The 19,450-nt window shown below is 45.1% G+C and overlaps 1 protein-coding gene across 1 annotated transcript in view; it reads left to right on the top strand.

Annotated features, from left to right (window-relative positions):
• COL20A1 (collagen type XX alpha 1 chain) overlaps positions 1 to 17,481 on the top strand; it is a 44,883-nt gene extending 27,402 nt beyond the window's left edge. The window contains exons 23-40 of the mRNA XM_090152133.1: positions 1,740 to 1,878; positions 3,498 to 3,640; positions 4,017 to 4,126; positions 5,622 to 5,780; positions 7,617 to 7,694; positions 8,081 to 8,167; positions 10,137 to 10,190; positions 10,586 to 10,681; positions 11,174 to 11,227; positions 11,409 to 11,462; positions 11,802 to 11,855; positions 13,353 to 13,424; positions 13,813 to 13,848; positions 15,171 to 15,237; positions 15,458 to 15,646; positions 15,748 to 15,825; positions 16,477 to 16,632; positions 17,126 to 17,481. Coding sequence (XP_090008259.1) covers positions 1,740 to 1,878; positions 3,498 to 3,640; positions 4,017 to 4,126; positions 5,622 to 5,780; positions 7,617 to 7,694; positions 8,081 to 8,167; positions 10,137 to 10,190; positions 10,586 to 10,681; positions 11,174 to 11,227; positions 11,409 to 11,462; positions 11,802 to 11,855; positions 13,353 to 13,424; positions 13,813 to 13,848; positions 15,171 to 15,237; positions 15,458 to 15,646; positions 15,748 to 15,825; positions 16,477 to 16,632; positions 17,126 to 17,139 — 1,640 coding nt within the window. The 3' untranslated portion in view covers positions 17,140 to 17,481. The remainder of the gene's footprint in view (positions 1 to 1,739; positions 1,879 to 3,497; positions 3,641 to 4,016; positions 4,127 to 5,621; positions 5,781 to 7,616; positions 7,695 to 8,080; positions 8,168 to 10,136; positions 10,191 to 10,585; positions 10,682 to 11,173; positions 11,228 to 11,408; positions 11,463 to 11,801; positions 11,856 to 13,352; positions 13,425 to 13,812; positions 13,849 to 15,170; positions 15,238 to 15,457; positions 15,647 to 15,747; positions 15,826 to 16,476; positions 16,633 to 17,125) is intronic.
• Positions 17,482 to 19,450: the final 1,969 nt, after the last annotated feature.

The following is a 19,450-nucleotide window of genomic DNA, read 5'->3' on the forward strand; positions in this document are numbered from 1 at the left end:
ATATCACACATACTGGGAATGTGCAAAAAGTGTCTCATCTTGGTTTTTTTCAAGAAATATGCAACAGCTGAGCAAGGTGGAATTCTTTCCCTGCCCTGAGGGAAAGGGGAAAAGTCTGAGAATTAAATAGGGAAACACTCTTTAGCAGGTAAGGCCTGAGACCCTTCAAACACTGACACTGAAGACCACTTTTCAAGCTGAGGGAGAAGAAAAGAGAGAGAGCTATGGCCCCAATTTGGACTGGCTGGAGTGTATTCATACAGTATGGACAACATGGGTTCAAGGGCTGCTCAGCCAGGGCCTTGACCCTTGTCCTTGCCTGCACCCAGAGCAGTTGCTCTTCTCATCAGAGTTTGGGCTGTTATTGCGTTAGCCTATCTGTGCTGCTTGAGCAATCTGCCTTTGTGTGAATAATTGTTCACCAGGTGCAAGGCAGAGGATGAATGTGTTGCTTAGGGCACTTACTTGAGGCGTGGGACAGCCTACTTGCTTCCTTGCTCCAGTGAATATACAAAGAAAAATGCATGCAGTGGGATGGGACCAAATGGGGTAAACAGGAAAAGGTGCACTGGGAGACTGAGCTGCAGTGGGTTGTGTCTGACACACAGGTTACTGAAGAGAATAATATTGTTAGGTTACAATATGGTTATAATTGGGAATTGAGCTTTGTTGCCAGTCTTTACGCCATTGTGTTTCATGCATGTTTTAATGGAATCCCAGTGCCAGGAGCCACAAGTGGGTCATTTCTTTTGGAAAACTCCCTACTATGTTGGGCAATGAAATAAAGTGCTCTCTGGACAAACCTCTATGCAAAATAACCACTCAAGCCAAACAACTGCAGATTACAGTAAATGGTGAAGGGGTGAGGGAATCCAATCTGAAAGGACTACATTGTAGTGAAGTTGTATCCCTTCATTTACTGAAGCATGAGCTATCTCCTTCAACCCGGGCTGCTGCAAACTGAGATAAAGTGGAAAAAAAAAGAATCCAATTTCAAGATCTTGTCTTACCAAATAGAAAACTGAAACGAGAAAATGACTCAGAGCTTTAATGATGAGCCATGAAAGTGAGATGAAGCTGCATGAGCTGGACAGGCGATGTCAGAGATGTCAGGGAAGAGCCTCTCTCTGTAGATCACATAAGGCAAATCAACCTCTGAGTGTCTCATGGAAATAGAGAGAAATGGAATGCTTGCATTTTAAAGTCCCAGTATTTCTGACTCTTACACATAAGGCATTTTAGAGCAGAAACAATCCCTCCTGCCAGCAATCACTGGACAGATTCCATGTCTTTTAAAGATAATATTTTTGCATCTATTTGAAATGAACGTGGTTTTGGGTTGGTGGGTTTTTTTGGTTTTTGGGTTTTTTTTTTTTTTTTTTTTTTTTGTTTTGTTTTTTTTTAGTAATTATGGAATCACAGAATTTCTCACTTGTTTTTCATTCTGGAGATTTGAAAACAAAATTCTGGAAGTCTTCACCTTTACTATATCTCTCTCCAAGAGGCGATTGCAGCAGTGGATGATACAGATGCAAACTATTGCCCTTGGTTGCCACTTGTGGAGTATAATCCAGTTTTGTAGAGAGTCTGTACAGCCTTGCTGATACCTGTGTTCCTATGTTTTTTTCTCCTGTTGAGGTCTCCATCTAGCTAGCAGCTCATCCTACCTGCTCTGCCATCCCACTTTTTGGGGGGCAGTCTTTCCTAACCACTTATTTCTCTGCTTTTCTTTGTTCCAGGATTCGATATGATGGAAGCATTTGGCTTAGTAGAGAAGGAATATGCCTCCATTAAAGGAGTGGCTATGGAGCCATTCGTATTTAGTGGCTCCCGCACCTTCACCCTGTTCAGAGACATTCAGCTCACCCTGAGGACCAGGTGGGAGTGGAGCTGGGACCAGCATTGTGCTCATCGTGGGTCCCTGTGCTCACACTGCTCATTGATTTGTGTGAATGACAAATCCCCTCTGGCAACTTCAAAATGAAATTGTAAAGATTCAGCTAAACTGAATTGCAGGTAGACTGAGACGAATGCCAGTTTTCCTTAATATATTCAGAAATTAGGCTTGGGTTGGTTTTAAGATGTGTATAAAATACATCTCAGAAGTCAAAAGGACACAATGGAGACATTCATTATTCATTTGTGTGCTGCCAAATATTTTCATGTGGCGAGGATTTTCCATTTTGCAGAATTCCTTTTTGCAGCAGTGTTGGTTGCTGTGATGGATGTAAGAATTGTATCATGTACAGACACTGCATGATTCTTTAGGCATTCTGTCCACAGCCGCATACACTTTGGTCATGGCAGTTTGAGGTCATGTCTTCATCTTCAATCCCTCCTCCCAGCATCAGTAGTTTGGAGACAGCGCTTTGCTTTAGTAAATATTGGTCTCCTAGCTGCTCTCAGCAGTTTGGGCTTTTCTTGTTGAGAAGGAATCACCACTGAGGGCTGTGCCCTGACCCTGTTTTCTCTGTGGGTCCTGGACAGCCAGGCTGCTCCCAGGACCTCACTCATTTTTTATCATAATAAATCAGGAACGATCTGACTCTTGACATTCAGAGCTACTTTGTTTAAAGCCTAATTGCTGAGGCTCTGGCTGGGTTTAATCTTAGTTAAAGTAGTAAAGCTTCTTAGAGTACAGAGAGTGGGAGAGATTCAGAGAGTTGTTTGGTCAAATACTCCAAAAATTGTGGGCAAGTCCTTTTGTTCAGCTGGCACATATTCCTATCCAAGGACGTCACTCCACCACAAGCAGAAGGAGAAATAAGAAGCCGATATTACTTATGAATCAGTCCTGAAATGATGCTTGATGAACTGTGTACATGCCCATGCAAATGTCTCATTTCACATTACAGATGTATTCCAGGCATAACCAATTTGACTTTCCTTGTTGCCTTACCGCATCCTCCCACTGTGCTCCCAGCACTCTCTGAGGGCTTTGGCAGTGGCTGCAGAGGAAGCTGTGCTGTGCCAGGAGCTGCTGATGGGCTTTGCTGCATGCCCACGAGTTCTAGAGCTGAACTCAAATTTTGCAGCTGGGCTGTGGGGGCTTTTTGGAAGCTCCATGCTTATCCCTGAAGGGCAATTCTATTGATTTCAGCCAAGATTTACCCCAGGGTATATGACCACCATTCCCCTGCCTTTGAAAGAGGTTGCTTGGGAAGAGTTTTGGACCCTGGCAGGATGTCTAATATTTAGTGAGCTCTGTTGTGAGGAGCACGAGGGCTGCCTGTGGTGCTCCCTGGGGCAGATCTGGCAGTGATGGGCTGACACTTCCTCCACCAGGACACAGCACTCAGCTCAGGCACTAACAGCCTGAGAGGGATGCCCAACATAAGGCTGGGCTCTCTCATGACGTATCACATTCAAACCCCACAGGTGAAGCTTTTCTAGGCTCTTGTTCCCAAGAAACACAAGAGAGCCCCTTCTCTTGAATGTTATCTGCTGGCATTTGCTGCTTTAAGCCACCAATGCTTCCTTGGCTTGTCTCATTCCAGTGATGTCCACCTCTTCACCATCCCACCTGAGCACACCATCAGCATCCTCCTGCGCCTCCTGCCCGACACCCCCAAGGAGCCCTTTGCTGTGTGGCAAATAACCGACGAGGACTTCCAGCCCCTCCTTGGTGTTAACCTTGACCGTAAGGTTTCATGCTGAGTGTGTTACGTTCAGCTATCTGCTAACATTTCTGCAGGCAGCAGACCTCATTTTGGGATTCACTTGGGAAGTGTGGTGGGTTTGTGGGCTTTGTTGTGCAGCTGCAGTTTTTGGCCGACATCACATTTTGAAGGCTTCCTAGTGCAATTAAAAGCTGTATTTTCAATGGTATTCTACTTGCAGCATACTCTTTATTTTTAGCTGTTATTTTTGTTTTCCGTTGTTTAGAAATATTTGATTGCGATACATGAGATTTTTTCACAATGCTTAAGCTTATTTATTTTCTGTTGCTTAGTATGTGGTGAAATCCAACTCTCTTTGAATTCTAAAAGCTGTTATTTGTCCTATTTTCCCTGTAGCCAGTAAGAAAACCTTGACCTATTTCAATCATGACTACAAGGCTGATTTGCAGGAAGTCTCCTTTGACCAGCAGGAAGTGAAGAAGATATTCTATGGGAGCTTTCATAAGGTCTTTATGAATAAAGGGAGAAATGTAGCTCACGATTTCATCCACTCTGAGACTATTATGCCATCAATGTGTATTGTTCAAAGTGAGGAGTGATTGTAAGTGCTTTGCATCCAGATTGCTGGGGAGCCAGTGAACCTTTTTCATATGCTGAACATTTTAATTGTAGACTTTACAATTATATAGGTTCATCCCATGTGTAAGACACGTTTCCCACATATTGGTTGCTTCTTAGAATGCACTGCATGTTTATGCATTTTTAAAGTACTAATGAGGATGGGTAAATTATAGTCACACATGGTGGCCATTATTTTTACATATAATATGTGGTAGCAACATGAAATGGCATCAAAATAAAATGCACATAATGTATACTCAGTCGCTTCCTTTTACAAGGTGTGTGTTTGCCATTTCAGTAGTTGTATCACATGTTTGGATACTTGCTTTACTAAAGATACAGCCTCCCTGCACAAATTGTGTAATAACTGGATGGGAGCATTTCATGAATTACACACTCCTCCAAATCCTTCCCCTTTATTATTTCCATCCCCAGCCTGTTTATTTATGGGACTTGCCCTTCTTCCTTCCATAGTCTCCATGACACACAGTTATAGTCTGCAGAACCACCATCTGGGAACTTACTTCAAGTCACCCAAATCCTTCAAAACTGAATGAAATCTGTGGAGTGTACTTGTTTTGTGTTAAATTTGCAAGAGGAAAATATTCTTTCCCCCCTGACATCGTTACCATTATCATTATCATTGCTTCGGTCATAGTATAGTAATGCTGAGTCTGGAGAACTGCACTAGAAAGTGGTAAGAGGAAAGCCTCCAAACCCCTCAACCCTTGGGGTCTCTTCTTTTTTTCTTTCTGGGAAAAAAAAAAAAGAAAAAGGGTTGTTTTTTATTACAGTGTAATTTGGATTGGCTTCCCACAAAGCAAGATGGAGACCGTTAGGGAGTTGTTAACAGGAATGGACTGAGATGGAGAGAGTTGTAGGAGAGATCTGGCAGTTTCCTTCCCTTTCCCTGTAGGAGCTCTTATTTTCAGGTCTTGAAGAAAAGAAAGATTTTGAAACATGAAATATTTTTTATAATTTGGGATTTTGGTGACATTTTAATGCTGGAGGGAAGGAAAAGATAAAGTCTCATGAGAAATCCATCTGATCTCTTATAACTTTTTTGGGTTTTTTTAGCTGTCTGTATCCTCAGAGCAAAGGTATTCCTCCCAGATGAGCAATGAGCTCTTTCTAACAGTATTTACATTGTTCAGCTGGTTCTGAGAACTGAATTCAGAACTGGGACTCCAGAAAGGTTTTGCCCAAGGACAGCTGAGCTATAGAAGGGAACCACCAAGGAAGAGCATAGTGCTGCTCACTGTGCATTATTTGCTCACAAAATCCACAACGTGGATACCAGCACCAATCTGGGAACTGGGCAGAAGGTGTTTAAAAGCTCCCTGCCCATTGCAGAGATCCAACCTTGTTCTTCCCACCCAGGTACACCTTGCAGTGAGCCTTTTCAAGATCAAGCTCTATCTGGACTGTAAGAAAATAGCAGAGAGACCCATCAACACCATTGGCAGCATCTCTACCGCTGGCTTCATCATGCTGGGAAAGGTGACACGAACCAGAGGGCCCAGGAGTGGATCAGTGTCGGTGAGTGCCCAGACGTGCCTGCTTTGGAAACTGGGGGGTTAAATGTGAAGCTAGTTGGGCAGATGGAGGGTTGTGCCATCCTCACTGTCCTCACTCTGACAGCCTCCAACAGCAGCTGTGACGCAGGGCTGCGTGCTGATCCCACTGATCTCTGCGGGTTAATGAGCTTTCCTGGTGTAGGGATTCTCCTCCTCGCCTCCTACCTGTGTTTGAGATCTGGGCTCAGGGCCCAGTACTGAATGCTGGAAGCACAGATTTGGCCCTAACAGGCAGCAGGTATAGGGAACTGCTTTGGAAGAGAAGGTTGTGCCATCAGCCCCCAGTGAGTGGCACTGGGAAATGCTGGGTCTGGAGGTGCCTCAATCTCCTGTGTGCTTGGGCTTGGCAAATGGTGGCCAAATACTCTTCAGTACAGAGGCTCCTTGTCAGCTGCTGTGTAAATTAAAGCAGCCCAACGCTCACTGCCAGCCTGCAGGTATGTCCCTGCTGCACTGCACTGCATCCTGTGAGAGGACAGGGCAAGGGAAGTGTGGGCTCTGCACTGTGCCCTGCAACAGCCCCATGCATCACCCAAATGGCAAAACCACCCCTGCATGGCATTGCCCAGGAGCCTGCTGTGTTTCCTCCACAAATCAGGAGTGTTAAATACATGCAGAATGAGGAGGAATTGCTCAGTGAGACTGTAGCAAATCATTCATGACTGTGAAGCTTTTACTCCTGGGTTCTGATTTTAGGTCTGAAGATCTAGGGGGAAACAGCCCAACCACTGATTTGCAGCTTCCCTTGCCTCAAAGAAGTGCAGTAAGAACGGTTTGTCCTATCCCCAACTGCCTGGTCCTGCAAAGAGCAATGCAAAGCTCTGGGGTGCATCAGGGAAACGTGGGCATTGGAATCACCTGTGAGCAGTGGTGACATGTGACAAACCAGGGCACAATGGGATTCAAGCTGTATTTTCTAAATAAGTGCTGTGGCAGTTTAGATGGATCACAAGCCTGTCAGAAAAGAGCCTGAGCTCTCCCTCTCCCTCCCAAACTCTCCTTGCTCACAGCTCAGCCAGACAGATGCAGCTGCCTAATGAGCAGCTTTGTGCTGCCTCTGCTCCTATTGCTTTTCAAGCCCAGCATAAGGTTCATGTCATCCACAGCTTCTGCTGCCCTTCAGAAGATGGAACGTCTCATTATTGCTTATCATGGAATCTCATTTAATTTGAGAAATCTTAAATGCTGCTTGATCAAGGGGGCTCACCTGAATCTGTGATGCGCTCCTCAGCTGTGCAGCTTGAATGCACGGAGCAGAATTAAAAACAAAGGAGAAATGTTGCTAAGGAAAGCAAAAAAAAAAAAGAAATCCTCTCTGCCTCACCTTCTGTTTTTGGTTTGCTTTGAGCAGTGTGTGCTCCTGCGCTCATCACAGAGGTGGCGGCTGGGAGGGATGTGGTGTAGGCAGGAAGGGTTCCTGAGATGGAACACAGCTCTCCTGGGAGCTGCTGCCGCTTTTCCTCTTAGGTACATTCCTCTGAAGGGGGAAATGCAGACAGCAAAGTTTGTTTTCACATTTTGGTAGTGCTGAAACCCAATTACCTGAGGACCTGCCTACTGCTGTGGGATGGTGTGAAAAATCAGAGAGGCAGCTTTTGCAGGGTGCAGGGTGCCTTAGCAGGACACAGAGCTGTGGTTGCTACGTGTGTCATGGCTTTTTGGTGCAATTACAGTTGGGACCATGCATGGAGTCTGTCAAACCACCACTAAACATTATTTTTAGCACGTGGTGAACTTTAGTGGTGCAGCCTGTGTACCAGTGCCACCTTCTCATCAAACCCTCTTCACCTCCCCACAGTTCCAGCTGCAGTCATTGCAGGTTGTGTGCAACAGCTTAGGCGCAGAGGAGGACCGATGTTGTGATCTTCCTGCACTGGTAAGATGGTGTGAGATTCTCTTCTGGGTGGGATGAAGCTGTGCATGATGGCACAGGAGTGACACCGCACTTCTTTTTCATAGACAAGAAGGAAACCACTCTTTTTCTCATTTTTTGGGAATGTCAACTGGGTATATCTTGGTGAAGGGAACCAAAGAGCATGTCTTGTCCCACCGTGTCTGCTTCAAAAGGCAAACTCTCAACACAGCACATATCCCCCCTGCCCTGAGCTTACCCTGGCAGCCCCATGGCTCCACTGCCACCTCCCAGCCTCAGGGCACAATCTCTGTTTTTTTTTTTTCCCCAAAACTGAATTCTGAAGCCCTGCCATCACTACCTGTCACCCATCCCACTCTTGCTGCTCACATGTCTTGCTGTCTTTTCAGAGGGATGAGGAGAGCTGCCCCAGCATAGCTCCTGCCTGCTCCTGCACTTCTGGCCGCCCAGGCTTGCCAGGTCCTCCAGGCCCCCCTGTAAGTTCACCCTTTTTGCATATTGCATGTCTTATTTCATGCTGTTTGCACACCTCAGCTCCGTGGGGCTCTGTGACCTATCTCCTGCCTGCATCCCAGGCTAAAGCAGTTCCTCCTTGCCCAGCACAGACCCCAGAGCTTTGTTTCTCTATGCATGTTGTGACATTTTGGGAGTGCAACAGCTGCAGCTGGGAGCAGGCTGAGCGTGTCTGAGTGCTGCATTAATCCTCTTAGGAGGGGAGGACAGGCCACCTCGGTGTGTGTGCAGAGATTCCATGGATCAGTGGCTCCAAAACTCTTTGTAAATAACAGAAAAAAAAAACCCTCAAAACATAATACAAAATCTGGATTCTCTATTAAACAGGAGGGCCAATAAGTGTCTGCACAAGTGGGTGATGTATAGAGAAAGGGGAGATTTGGGGAAGTGGTAACAGCCAGTAAGAGTGTGGTATGCTCCAGGCAGTGTTCCAGATAGATACTGTGAAGTGGTTATCAAGAAAAACCTCACATTTTAGAAATGTTGAGAAGAAAGTGTTATGTGCACCCAACAGCCAAATCTGACATCCTGTCCAATTTGGCCACTCCTGGTGCTTTACTCCTGGAAATCATAGAATCACAGAATGGTTTGTGTTGGAAGGGACCCTTAAAGCCCATCTGGTCCAACCCCCCTGCAGTGAGCAGGGACATCACAGCTCCATCAGTGCTCAGAGCTCCTCTAGCCTGACCTTGGGTGCCTCCATCACTGGAGCATCCACCACCTATGTGGGCAACCTGTGCCAGTATCTCACTGCCCTCATTGTAAAAACCTTTTTTCCTTATATCCAAATTAAATTCCTTCTATTTTGGAACCATTTCTCCTTGTCCTGTCACACACACCCTGCTCAAGAGCCTGTCTGCTCCTTTCTTACAGCCCCACTGTAGATACTGAACTGTGGAACATTCGGGTCTCCTTGCTCAAGTGAGGAGGCTTCAGCTAACTGCTCACATTGCTGTGGTTTCACTGTGACTTCAGTGCCACGATTTGCAAGCTCCTCATTGCAGAGTAATTACGTGCTCATTCCGGTGGAAGTTTAATTACACAGTGCACTCCGCTATCGCAGTGTGCTTCAATATCCTAAGTGCATAATTAGCAGCTTGCATTGCCCTGTGGTTTAAACATCTCTCCAGTACTACTATTTAAAAAGCAGGATTCTTTCAAGCATTAGAGAAAATACAGCTCTGACACAACCGTATCCTCACGCCATCAAACCCTTGCTAATTTGCTGCCCCTACAATAGCACTCACTGCTGCTTGTTAAAGTCCTTTTACTGAAGGCTGGCAAGGTCACTGTCCTTAATGGGTGTTTTTGACCAGATTCAAATGAAATGAGCTTCTGGGTGCTTCTGGAAGAACCTTTTCTAAAGCTCCCTGTAATTCTTAATCCAAATCCATTGTTTGTTTGTTTGTTTTACCATCAAGAATAGAAACTTTCAGGTTAAGTTCACGTGGTATTTTAAGTTCACAACTTCACACGGCATTGGTTTGTGCCAGAAGATCATTTCTCTCTCTGATCCAGCAGTTCTGCAGGTGCAGAGCTGAGCTGGACCTCCTCAGCACTGCTTGCTGGCCCTGATCTCAGAGCTCGTCCCTTCTCTTGGGTATTGCAAACACCAGATTTGTCCCAAAGGACAGCAGGCAGGAGCTCCTCCTTAGTTCTTCTCTGTTCATATGTGATCCCTTCCCCACTGGCTGCCCCAGCATGGATTTGCTGGGAAGTTAGAGATGTTGAACTTCATCTCTCCTTGCTGGAGGTGATGTGGTTTCATTTAGGGGCAATTTATTTTCTCCTTGCCCCTATTTCCTGCTCGTTTTCTGGAGTGGCATTTTCCATCGTGTGTATAGCTAAATGCACCAGTGTCCTTTTGGTGGCTGTTTGCACTGCTGTAAGGATTATGATGTTAATAACAGCAGTTCTGTGTCTTGCTGGCAGGGCAGCCCTGGGAGGAGAGGACCACAAGGCGAGCAGGGGGAGCCAGGCCCCAAGGTGAGTCCTGGTGCTCCTTGGGAGGTGATGCATTGAGGAGGATGGGATCACGTTATTAATTAAATGCTCAATAGGGCTCTGGAAATTAAGGCGATGGGCTTGATGAAGCTGAATTAATGCAAATTTTGTGGTCAGCAATGTTCTTGGAAGCAGCCTTGATGGAAAACAGTTGGTCTTTGTGCTGTGCTTGGTGCTGCCTTGTCATTTTCTCCTATTGAAGATGCATCTAAACCTTACACCTAAAAGGCTGCTGAGGTTGCTGGAGATCCTCTACTGTCTTGACTTCATCTTGCATCCCATATACAGCTCATGCTGACCCGGGCCATGCAGTACAGCCCTCGTGGAGGGCAGGCTCTAATTGCTTTCTTTCTTTGATTTCATATCTTTTGTTTTAGGGTGAACCAGGCCCACCTGGAAAAGTGGGACCAGCAGGTCCGAGTGGCCAGCAAGGCTCCCCAGGTTCCCAAGGAATCACAATTCAGGGCCCTGTGGTATGTCATCTCTTTCATTGCCTTTCTACGTCTCATGCTCTTTGCAATTGGAACACATCTCACAAATCAGTGTCTCAACAAAACCCCTAAACCTGGTCTGTGTATTGACATCATCCTCATTAACAGCTAGCCAGCTGCACTAGAGAGATGATAATATTTGTTTCATGGTGATGAGTGCTTACATTCAGTCATTCTGGCAAAGGACTGCTTTTGTCCAGACAGTCCCTTGTGTGCTTCTAATGAAAACAAGCCCAAGTGCAGTCTTCAGGCATGTCTCTTTACAGTGATCATCATTACTTGGCAAGGAGGTGGAGGCTGCTGCATGTGTGTCTGGGATGACAGAATCCCCACGAACGTGATGTTGCTGCAAAGCTCCCTGCATAGCATCACAGAGGGCAGCAGCAGTGCGGGGTGTGGGTGTGCAGCAGCAGGACTCTCTTTCCTTTAAAAGATGCTGCAGTGTTTGACTGTGTGCTTCTGTTTCAATCTAAGGGGCCACCAGGTATTAAAGGAGAGAAAGGAGACACTGGAAGTCCTGGCATGCAGGTAAGGGTAGACACCTTCCTTTTAACTGTATCAAAGATTTGTCCATTTCTCCCAGTAATTAATTAAAGCAAGACTGAAAAGCCATAGTGTTGTCCCACTTGCCTTCTCATTTCCCTTGCTACAAGATGAAGTAGGACAATGATAAGCAGATGCCAACTTTATCAGCAATTCTGATTTGCAGGGCATTCCTGGTGTGCAGGGAGCTCCAGGCAGAGATGGTCTTCAAGGTGCAAAGGTAAAATGCATCAGTCACCCCCCAGTTTTCACACAGTGCTGCCTAAAATCCAAATTGGATCCAAACATCCAGCTCTCCTAATGCACTCAGTGCAAAAGTGAAAGATATTTTCACAAATCTGGAAGAAATGGAAGAAAAAAAAGCAACTATTGGATCGTCTCATGTTTGGCCAAATCTGCATGGCTGACCAGGTGCCAACCTTCTCGCCTGTTTGGCAGATATATTTTTACCCATTTCTGGCAAGCTCCCATTAAAAACAGCACAGGGAGAAACCACCTCACTGCTTACTGTGTCTCTTTGAGTCCCTTTGTTAATACTGGACTGGATTTGGTTTTGCAGGGGGTGAGGGGACTGGAAGGCACAGCTGGGCCCCCAGGACCTCCTGGACCAAGGGTGAGTACAGGAACAGTGTGGATCTGTTTGAAATCCCTTCCTCAGGAGGAGATTGGGGTTACTGCTGGCCTGCTATCGTCCAGAGGTATCTGGGCAAACCCTCTTCTTGGGTTTTCACAAGGGAATATCCTCACACGCATTGCAGAAATCCACTTTCTCTGTCACTTTCTCTCGGTTTCTTATGAAATAAACAGAAAAGCCTTCAGCTTACCTATTGGAGGCAACTTCTGCTTTGACCCAGGTAGTGTTTTACTACCCTTGCTTTTCTACAGCTAGAATTTTTCAAATATTGTGTGGGTTTGGGGTGTATGGGCTCATCAGAATGAAGTCACTTGGAGCCAGAGGATGCAGGCAGATATGAAAGATCTCCCCACACACTGGTTCCTGTATGTGCTACCAGGGCCATAAGCTGGGTGCATTTGCACTCTCTCGTGCCCAGGACATCACAAACAGAACTTTACGATGTGTTGATGTCATGGTAAACCAAAAAACATAAAACCATGGCAGGTGGTTTACATCCAGCCACTTTAAAGGCATAGCCTTACCAGTTCTGTGTAACCATGGAATTTGGCTTTAGATGATGGAAGAAGACCTGATAGTTGCTGGTTCTCATTGCTGAGTTATATGCAATCCTAAATTAGTGTAAAATGGAAACTGTTTACTGCTGCATTTGTGTTAAGTCCCATAGCAGCTGTGGTGAGGTATCTATGGTGAGGGCCACATTCAGCTCCTGACTTGGTCTTGCTTATCCTGGCAAGACATGGAGCCAGCAGTGAACCTCAGCTTTTTAAACACGAGGAAAGCACTGCAGTCGTTGGACCAGGCTCTGAAAGATGGCCTGGTGCTGCCTTAAAGTCTTCTTTCTTTCGTTTTCCACTGATCAAAAGGCTTGTTAATCTCCATTGAGCTTAAACATAACAGCTGAAAAAAACTACAAAAGAAAGTATTTCTAGTGGTTTTTTGCCTTATTTTTTTCTTCCCTTTATGGCTCCAAAAGGGCACAGAAACTTCTCAAAGAAGAGATAACCAAAGAAGGCACTTTCTACTCCCTAATTTACAGCTTCTACTGTAAAAACTTAGCAGCGAAACACAGGTCTTTAAGGGAAAACAGAAGAGCAGTGGCATGGTACTAGCAGGCTGAAGAAAAGGGTTGTGCTCTCGGCTGTGCCTAAATCTGAACGTGTAAGGAAGGATCTAAAGCCACATCTAAAAATCACACTGCAGTTTGTTGGCAAAACTCAGCTTTGCTGGCTTGACAGTAGCTGAGACAGTAATAGGAAATGATGTGAAGATGACTCATACGTGATGCACTTTTAACATTGTGCTCATGGCTGGATGGGGTTCTGACATAAGCCTTAAGGCTGCAGTGCTCTTGCTGGAGTCCTCCAAGCTCAAACTGCTGGTGCCCCTGGAGCTGCAAGGAGATGTCAAACAGAAAAAGAACAACAGTGGGAAGTATCCAGACTTTCATCTGTGTCTTGTAATTGATGTCTGCAGGGTTTCCAAGGAGTGACAGGCTCCCGGGGCAGCAGTGGAGAGAAGGGACCTCCAGGTGACGTTGGGCCAACAGTAAGTGACTGAGCATGGCTCTCAGAGAAGGCCAAGGCATGAAATCATTGCATGTAAGCAAGCTGCTCCCATGGAAATTCTTTCTCAGCATCTGAAGAAGAGTTTAAATTCATGCTCAACCCTTCATATGGATGTGCAAATCCTGAGCTTGTATCTGTGGAATATCTGCATCCTTGTTGATGGTGTTCCAGCACCTTAAGCACGAACAGAAGATATTCCTATGAGCTCATGATACTTTTAGCCATTTTCATAAGGTCAAGGGAAGTACAAGTGTGTGGGAAACAAGCCTTGGGCTCCACGTCCCGCTGATGTAACCTGCATCCCCACTGACCTTCTGCTTTCTCCTCCTCTCCCTAGACCATGACTTTTCCTTTTGCTTTCCTCACAGGGACTACCAGGTCCAAAAGGAGAAAGAGGAGAGAAAGTGAGTTTTCCTGGTACTGTACATCAAGCACTTGAAAGATTGGATGTGGTAATCTGCTTGGCAAGCTATGCTGACATGTGAAGACATTTTCAGAACAGAATAACATAATGTACCGAGGGCTCGTTGCTTTCCGTTCACCTGCACTGGCTGTTCTGATGGGTCTGAATAATGAGCTGCTTAGTACCAGTTGTAGTAGCAAAGGAGAAAAGCCAATTGAAAATCCATTCTTTGCTGAGAAGTCAAAACCAAAACCATTCAGCTTCACTGAGGATTTGCTTTGTTTTGTTTTAAATGTGCGGCACAAGGCTGGGGCTCACTTCTAACAAACCTGTGCCACGCTCAGGTACAGAGCTTCTGAGGTCAGGAGGGCAACGCTGTCTGTGAAGGCTATTTTATTGTCAGAGGAGGTTTTGTTCATCTTGACTTACCGTCAAAAAGAAATCCTATGTTTTTCTAGGAGTCCAAATCTGCTTGCCAAGATTGAGTTAAGTGAATTAAGCTTCAGACAGGCTCAAGCTGCTTCTCACAGACTGCTTTTCTTCTTTTGTTTCAAGTGAATACCCCAGCATTATAATTTTTAACACTGTCCTCCTTCCATTTCCAACAGTTTTTCCTTTTCTATACTTTTTTTTTTTTTTTCAGTGGAACTTTCCTTTTTCCCTCCCTTGGATGTTGTGCCAAGCTTTTGTTAAAGCTTGGTAATCTGCATGGTGGTCCACACAGAGACGTACAGCTTAGAAATGGTTCTGGAAACATCCAGGGTCTTAGCTATGAATTTTCATGAAGGGACTCAGCCTTCATTTTTTAAGCAGCTTTTTGCATTTTTGTCCCTATGTTACCAAAACTTTCTAAAGAAAAACCTCAGACGTCATTTATTTAGAGTTTAATAAGGATAAGAATCAGTATTCATAAAAGATTGAGACAAAGATAGGATATTGTAATATCTGGTCGTGTTAAATGTTTTACATATCACAGAATATTAAGTTATACACTGCCTATCTGTTTTGATGAAATTTGAGAGGGAAATTTACTCTCCTTTTTTTGGAAGCTTCAGCAATTATATCAATTCAGTCTAGCCTTTTTGATGTGTGGGAGAAAAGCAATTATTGATGCTTCCCAATTACAATTTTATGGCTTTGGAGCTTTGTAATAAATAAATCAAGAAAATGCATTTCATAGCAATTAATGTCTCAGTAACACAAGCTGACACAAAGAAAGGGCAGAAAGCTGTCCTGCGTTGTGATATTGATCCTTTCTAAAAGATATCAATAAAGACGTGAATACTTCCTTTTCTAAAAAAGAATTGTAATGCTTCACTTTAGGGGGAACCACAGTCCTTGGCCACAATTTACCAGCTGGTTAGCCAGGCTTGTGAGCGGATGATCCAGAGTGAGTATAATCACCCCAAGCTTCTTTTGATGCTTCTCCAGCAGCGGTGGACAAAAGCACAGGGGAGGATGGCATGAAGCTGTAGTGAGCCAGGGATCCCTCTCTGTGCAATGCCAAGCATGGTCCCACCACGTTGTCCTATCCATTGGTTTCATTGGGTGATTTTAGCACAAAGACTTTCGTGACCTTGCAAAGCTTCTTTTCTGTCTTGCCTTCTCAGGTCATGTGTTGAAATTTGATTCATTCATTCATGAACATGCAAGGAAGCCGGTGCCTGTTTGGGAAGAAAGACTGAAGCCAGGAGAGCCAGGATCACCAGGTCCTCCAGGTCCTCCTGGGAGCAATGGAGAAAGAGGAGAAAATGGCATCCCTGGTCAGACAGGAAAAGATGGGTATCCTGGAGAAAGAGGTACGGGCAGATGTACTTATAAACATGTTCACCTCGTCACCTAGGAAGAGCCTGGTGGGGAGGCTGCAGCGAAGAGCCACTTGTCTGTGTTCTGTGATCAGGTGCCCCAGGACCCAAGGGAGAAAAAGGAATGGCTGGAGTCAATGAGGAAGGGATCCAAGGACCCAGAGGCAGAACAGGTAAATACTGTCTCTCTGTATTGACCGTGTGGGGCTGCCAGATTCAAAGCTTCTTCAGCTTTAGGACCACTGTGCTGGGACTGACTGACCTCCCCATCACAGCACTTTGGATAGTTCCTCTCTGCTCAGATATGAGACCATTCCTCTCTTCTTTGGTACCCGTTCTTAGGTAATGATGAATTTTAAAGACTTGAGGTACATCCAGAGAGTTTTACTGCATTTTTGCATGCAAGACCAGATGCTCAGGAGATAGAAACTCTTCAAAAATTCAGCTCACGGAACACAAAAGTTGTTGAGTAATCGTTAGGATTTGGTGTGCTCCTCCATCCTGATCCTTTTAACTTGAAGTCAAGGGGGAGTTTACTACTGACTGTGAAGTCACAAAAACAGTGACTCCGAGGTGGATCCCAGAGTTAAGGTGATTTTCTATATTGACACATAGGTGGGCTTTCTTGTAACCAGCTAGGGAAGCTAGGAACCTTTAAGGCCAAATAGAAGACCTCTAGTTACCAAGATTCAGAAGAATTCCAATTCTTTCCCCCAAAATAAAGAAACAATACTCAGAAAATGAATTGCCATGTTGGATGGGAAAAGTATAGAAGTGTTATATTGAAGCTGCAGATGTGCTGTGGCTTACAGCCTCTTCTTTAGGCCCACCAGGAGAAGTTGTGCTGGGAAAACCAGGCCCAAAGGGCTACCCTGGGAACACCGGTCCTCAAGGTTTTCCTGGTGTCAGAGGACAGCCTGGGCAGCCCGGATACTCAGGGGGCTGTGATGTCTCTGGATGTTATGGGCCAGGTAGAAGAGGTAAGTCCTGGTAATTTAAATGCAAAAGTTATGATTTGAGAGCTCTTTGCTCTGGTGAGTTCCCTTAAACTAGGCAGGGACCTTTGTTCATCCTTCAGGCACTGTCAGTGTTGCAAGAGCCTCCTTTGCAAAGCAATCAGGATGATTCATCTGCAATTAGCCTATTAATGTGGATAACAGCCAGCTCAATTGGCTACTCCTCAGCCATCCATCATAGATTAACACATAATTGCAGTAGTAGGGGAGCAGGTGGAGTGATATTGGTTATCTTCAGTCCTTAATGCCCCTGACAATGTTTCCATAGTGGATAGAGAGGAATATCTCAGTTCCCACATATGTCTTCTGTGGAGGCTCGAGAAATCCTGGAAAATGAACTTGCTGACACTGGACAAAAGATTTAAAGGGGAAAGAATTCATTCTGCACTGCTTCTCAGTACTGCTTTACTCTGGTTTATTCTCTTGCTCAGTGGCCTCACCTCATTTCCATGCACAGATTTCATCCCTTGATGGCCGATGTGGAGGCAGCTGAGGACAGTTCTTTGCCCTGAAAGTCGCTGGGTAAAAGCTCCAAGAGAAGCAGCAACCTGAACATCAAATGTGTTTGTGCTTTTCTTATTTCCCACTATTTCTATACGGACATATCAATCAAATGAAGCCAATATCAAACTCACCAAACCAGCCTGATGAGTCTCAGCCATCCGCTGTTTTTCAGTGCCGGACACCTGCAGTATTCAAACTCACACTGTGTGTCCCACAGCAAGGCACACAGCCAGAGCCACAGGCTGACAGACTCGTAAGAAAAAGAAATAATGTATGGAAATGCTCAGAAATAACAGATTTTTGCCCATTTGTCTGCTTGTGGTTTATTTTTGTCACTTGTTATTCTGCATCCCCAGCACAGAGAAAAACAGCACCTCATGCCCAAAGATGCGAAAATCCGCTGGAGCAAAATAGCGTTTTCTGTTGGTTGACAAGGTAACAAAACCTAGCACCATTTGGGCTGTTTCTACTTTTGGCAAATGGCTGATGGCTTTCTTGCAGTGGTGCTCTGTGCAGAAGCACTGCAGTCAGTGCAATCATCTTCCCGTGATGTGACAAAGCCCACCTGCAGCCTCGCTTTCTGGGGTCTGATAAGCGCCCTATGTCAGGCAGGGCACAGCCATGCACTGCTAGGAGCTGGACATCAACCCACTGGGCTTTCCCACCTTTACCTCCTGCAATCTGATCGGCCACTTTGCATTTTATCAGGTAGAATATTGAATTGCTCCAAGTCTCACTTATCCACCTGACACGGACGTAATTGTGATGTTATGCTCTTTTCCTTTCGTGAGCCATGGTCTGATGTGGATCCAAACTGTGCAGATACTGATAAAAAGTACCTCCAGCTTCACAGTTGGTACTTTGGGCCGCCTTTCTACTTCTATCCCCCACTCCTTCCATTACAATCAATTATCCCTTAGCTTAATGCATTATGTGGCATGCATTAATTTGCATGCGGGGAGCTTCTGCATTCTCAGCTGGCTGTCAAACCTAATACCTGTGGTCACTGGCAGATGCAAAGCAATGGGCAGGAAAAGCAAGGAGACCCAAGGGGTACCCTGCACAGTAGAACCTAGAATCAACCCCATCAAAAACACCCACTAATGGAGAAAGCAAGTAGTTCAAAGTGCAACGTCTGCACTTTGCAGGTAATTCAGCAAATGTAAATCAGGGCAGCCAAATTCCCAGCTCTGAGCTTGCAGTTCTGTCTGTTCAAACCCAGTGGCTGCGGGTGGTTTGGCACAGAGCTCCTTTGTTTTTCTCTATCGATTAGTTTTGAAAGTGACTAACATCTTCTCACTGCTCACACCGGGGTTTAATCCATGCAGTAGAATTTCGAGTGGCATTTGCTTTTTCTGATTATTTCAGATACAGCAGGAAAGGACGGGTTTTAACAAAAGCAGTGCCTGGGAGGGCTATTGATTAGGAGAAAGAAAACTTGCACAAACAACTTGTTCATTAACGATCCTAAACTTTGTCCCACGAGTGGTTTAATTCACTTGAAATCACGGGGATTTTGCCCACTCACATCACAGACTGTTCGTGCCATTGCTTTGCCACTCAGTTCCTTCAGAGAATGACTTAGGTTGGAAGGGACCTTCAAGAACACCTAGTTCCAACCCCCTGCCATGGGCTGGTTCCCTTCACCAGGCTGCTCAGAGCCCATCCAGCCTGGTCTTGAATGCCTGCATGGATGGGGCATCCACAACTGGATCCTTGAAGCCCAGTTCCTTGAAACCACTCTCTGTGGGTATTAATATCCTGCAGTCTTTGCTGGGTGCAACCTGTTGTTTCCCCTGTTGTGTTTTTCTAGCCCCATTTATCACCTTTAATGCAAGCTGTAGTTAAAAGCAGTGGCATGTATTAGTAATGCAGGTTTTTTTTCCTAGTAAGGGCTTTGTTCTCAAAGCATTTATCTCTACAAATAAAAGTTTGGATATTAGTTTTCCTGGATTTAATCCTGTTTTTTTTTTTTTTTTTAGATAATTCTGAATTAATCTCAGTGCACAAATTTAGCATGTCCCTGTGAAATCCCACCAGTTCCTATTCTTTCCCCACTTTGCAAAGGAATGCCTGTTTACTTCCCCCTCTGCTCAGTCCTTAAGGAAAATCTGCCTTGATTTTCTCATTATCACTTCTGCCCTAAGCAATCATTAGAGACTTTTTTTTTCCACACAGTGTGTAACGTGATGTCGTATTTTCAAACTTTCTTACAGCTTTAGATGTTTGTAAATTACGATAAAATTGGGTTTCTATCCCTGCTGCAGAGGTTGGCCCA

Source organism: Phasianus colchicus, chromosome 17 (assembly GCF_987193195.1).
Source record: "Phasianus colchicus chromosome 17, bPhaCol1.hap1.1, whole genome shotgun sequence".
In the NCBI taxonomy this organism is placed as follows: domain Eukaryota; kingdom Metazoa; phylum Chordata; class Aves; order Galliformes; family Phasianidae; genus Phasianus; species Phasianus colchicus.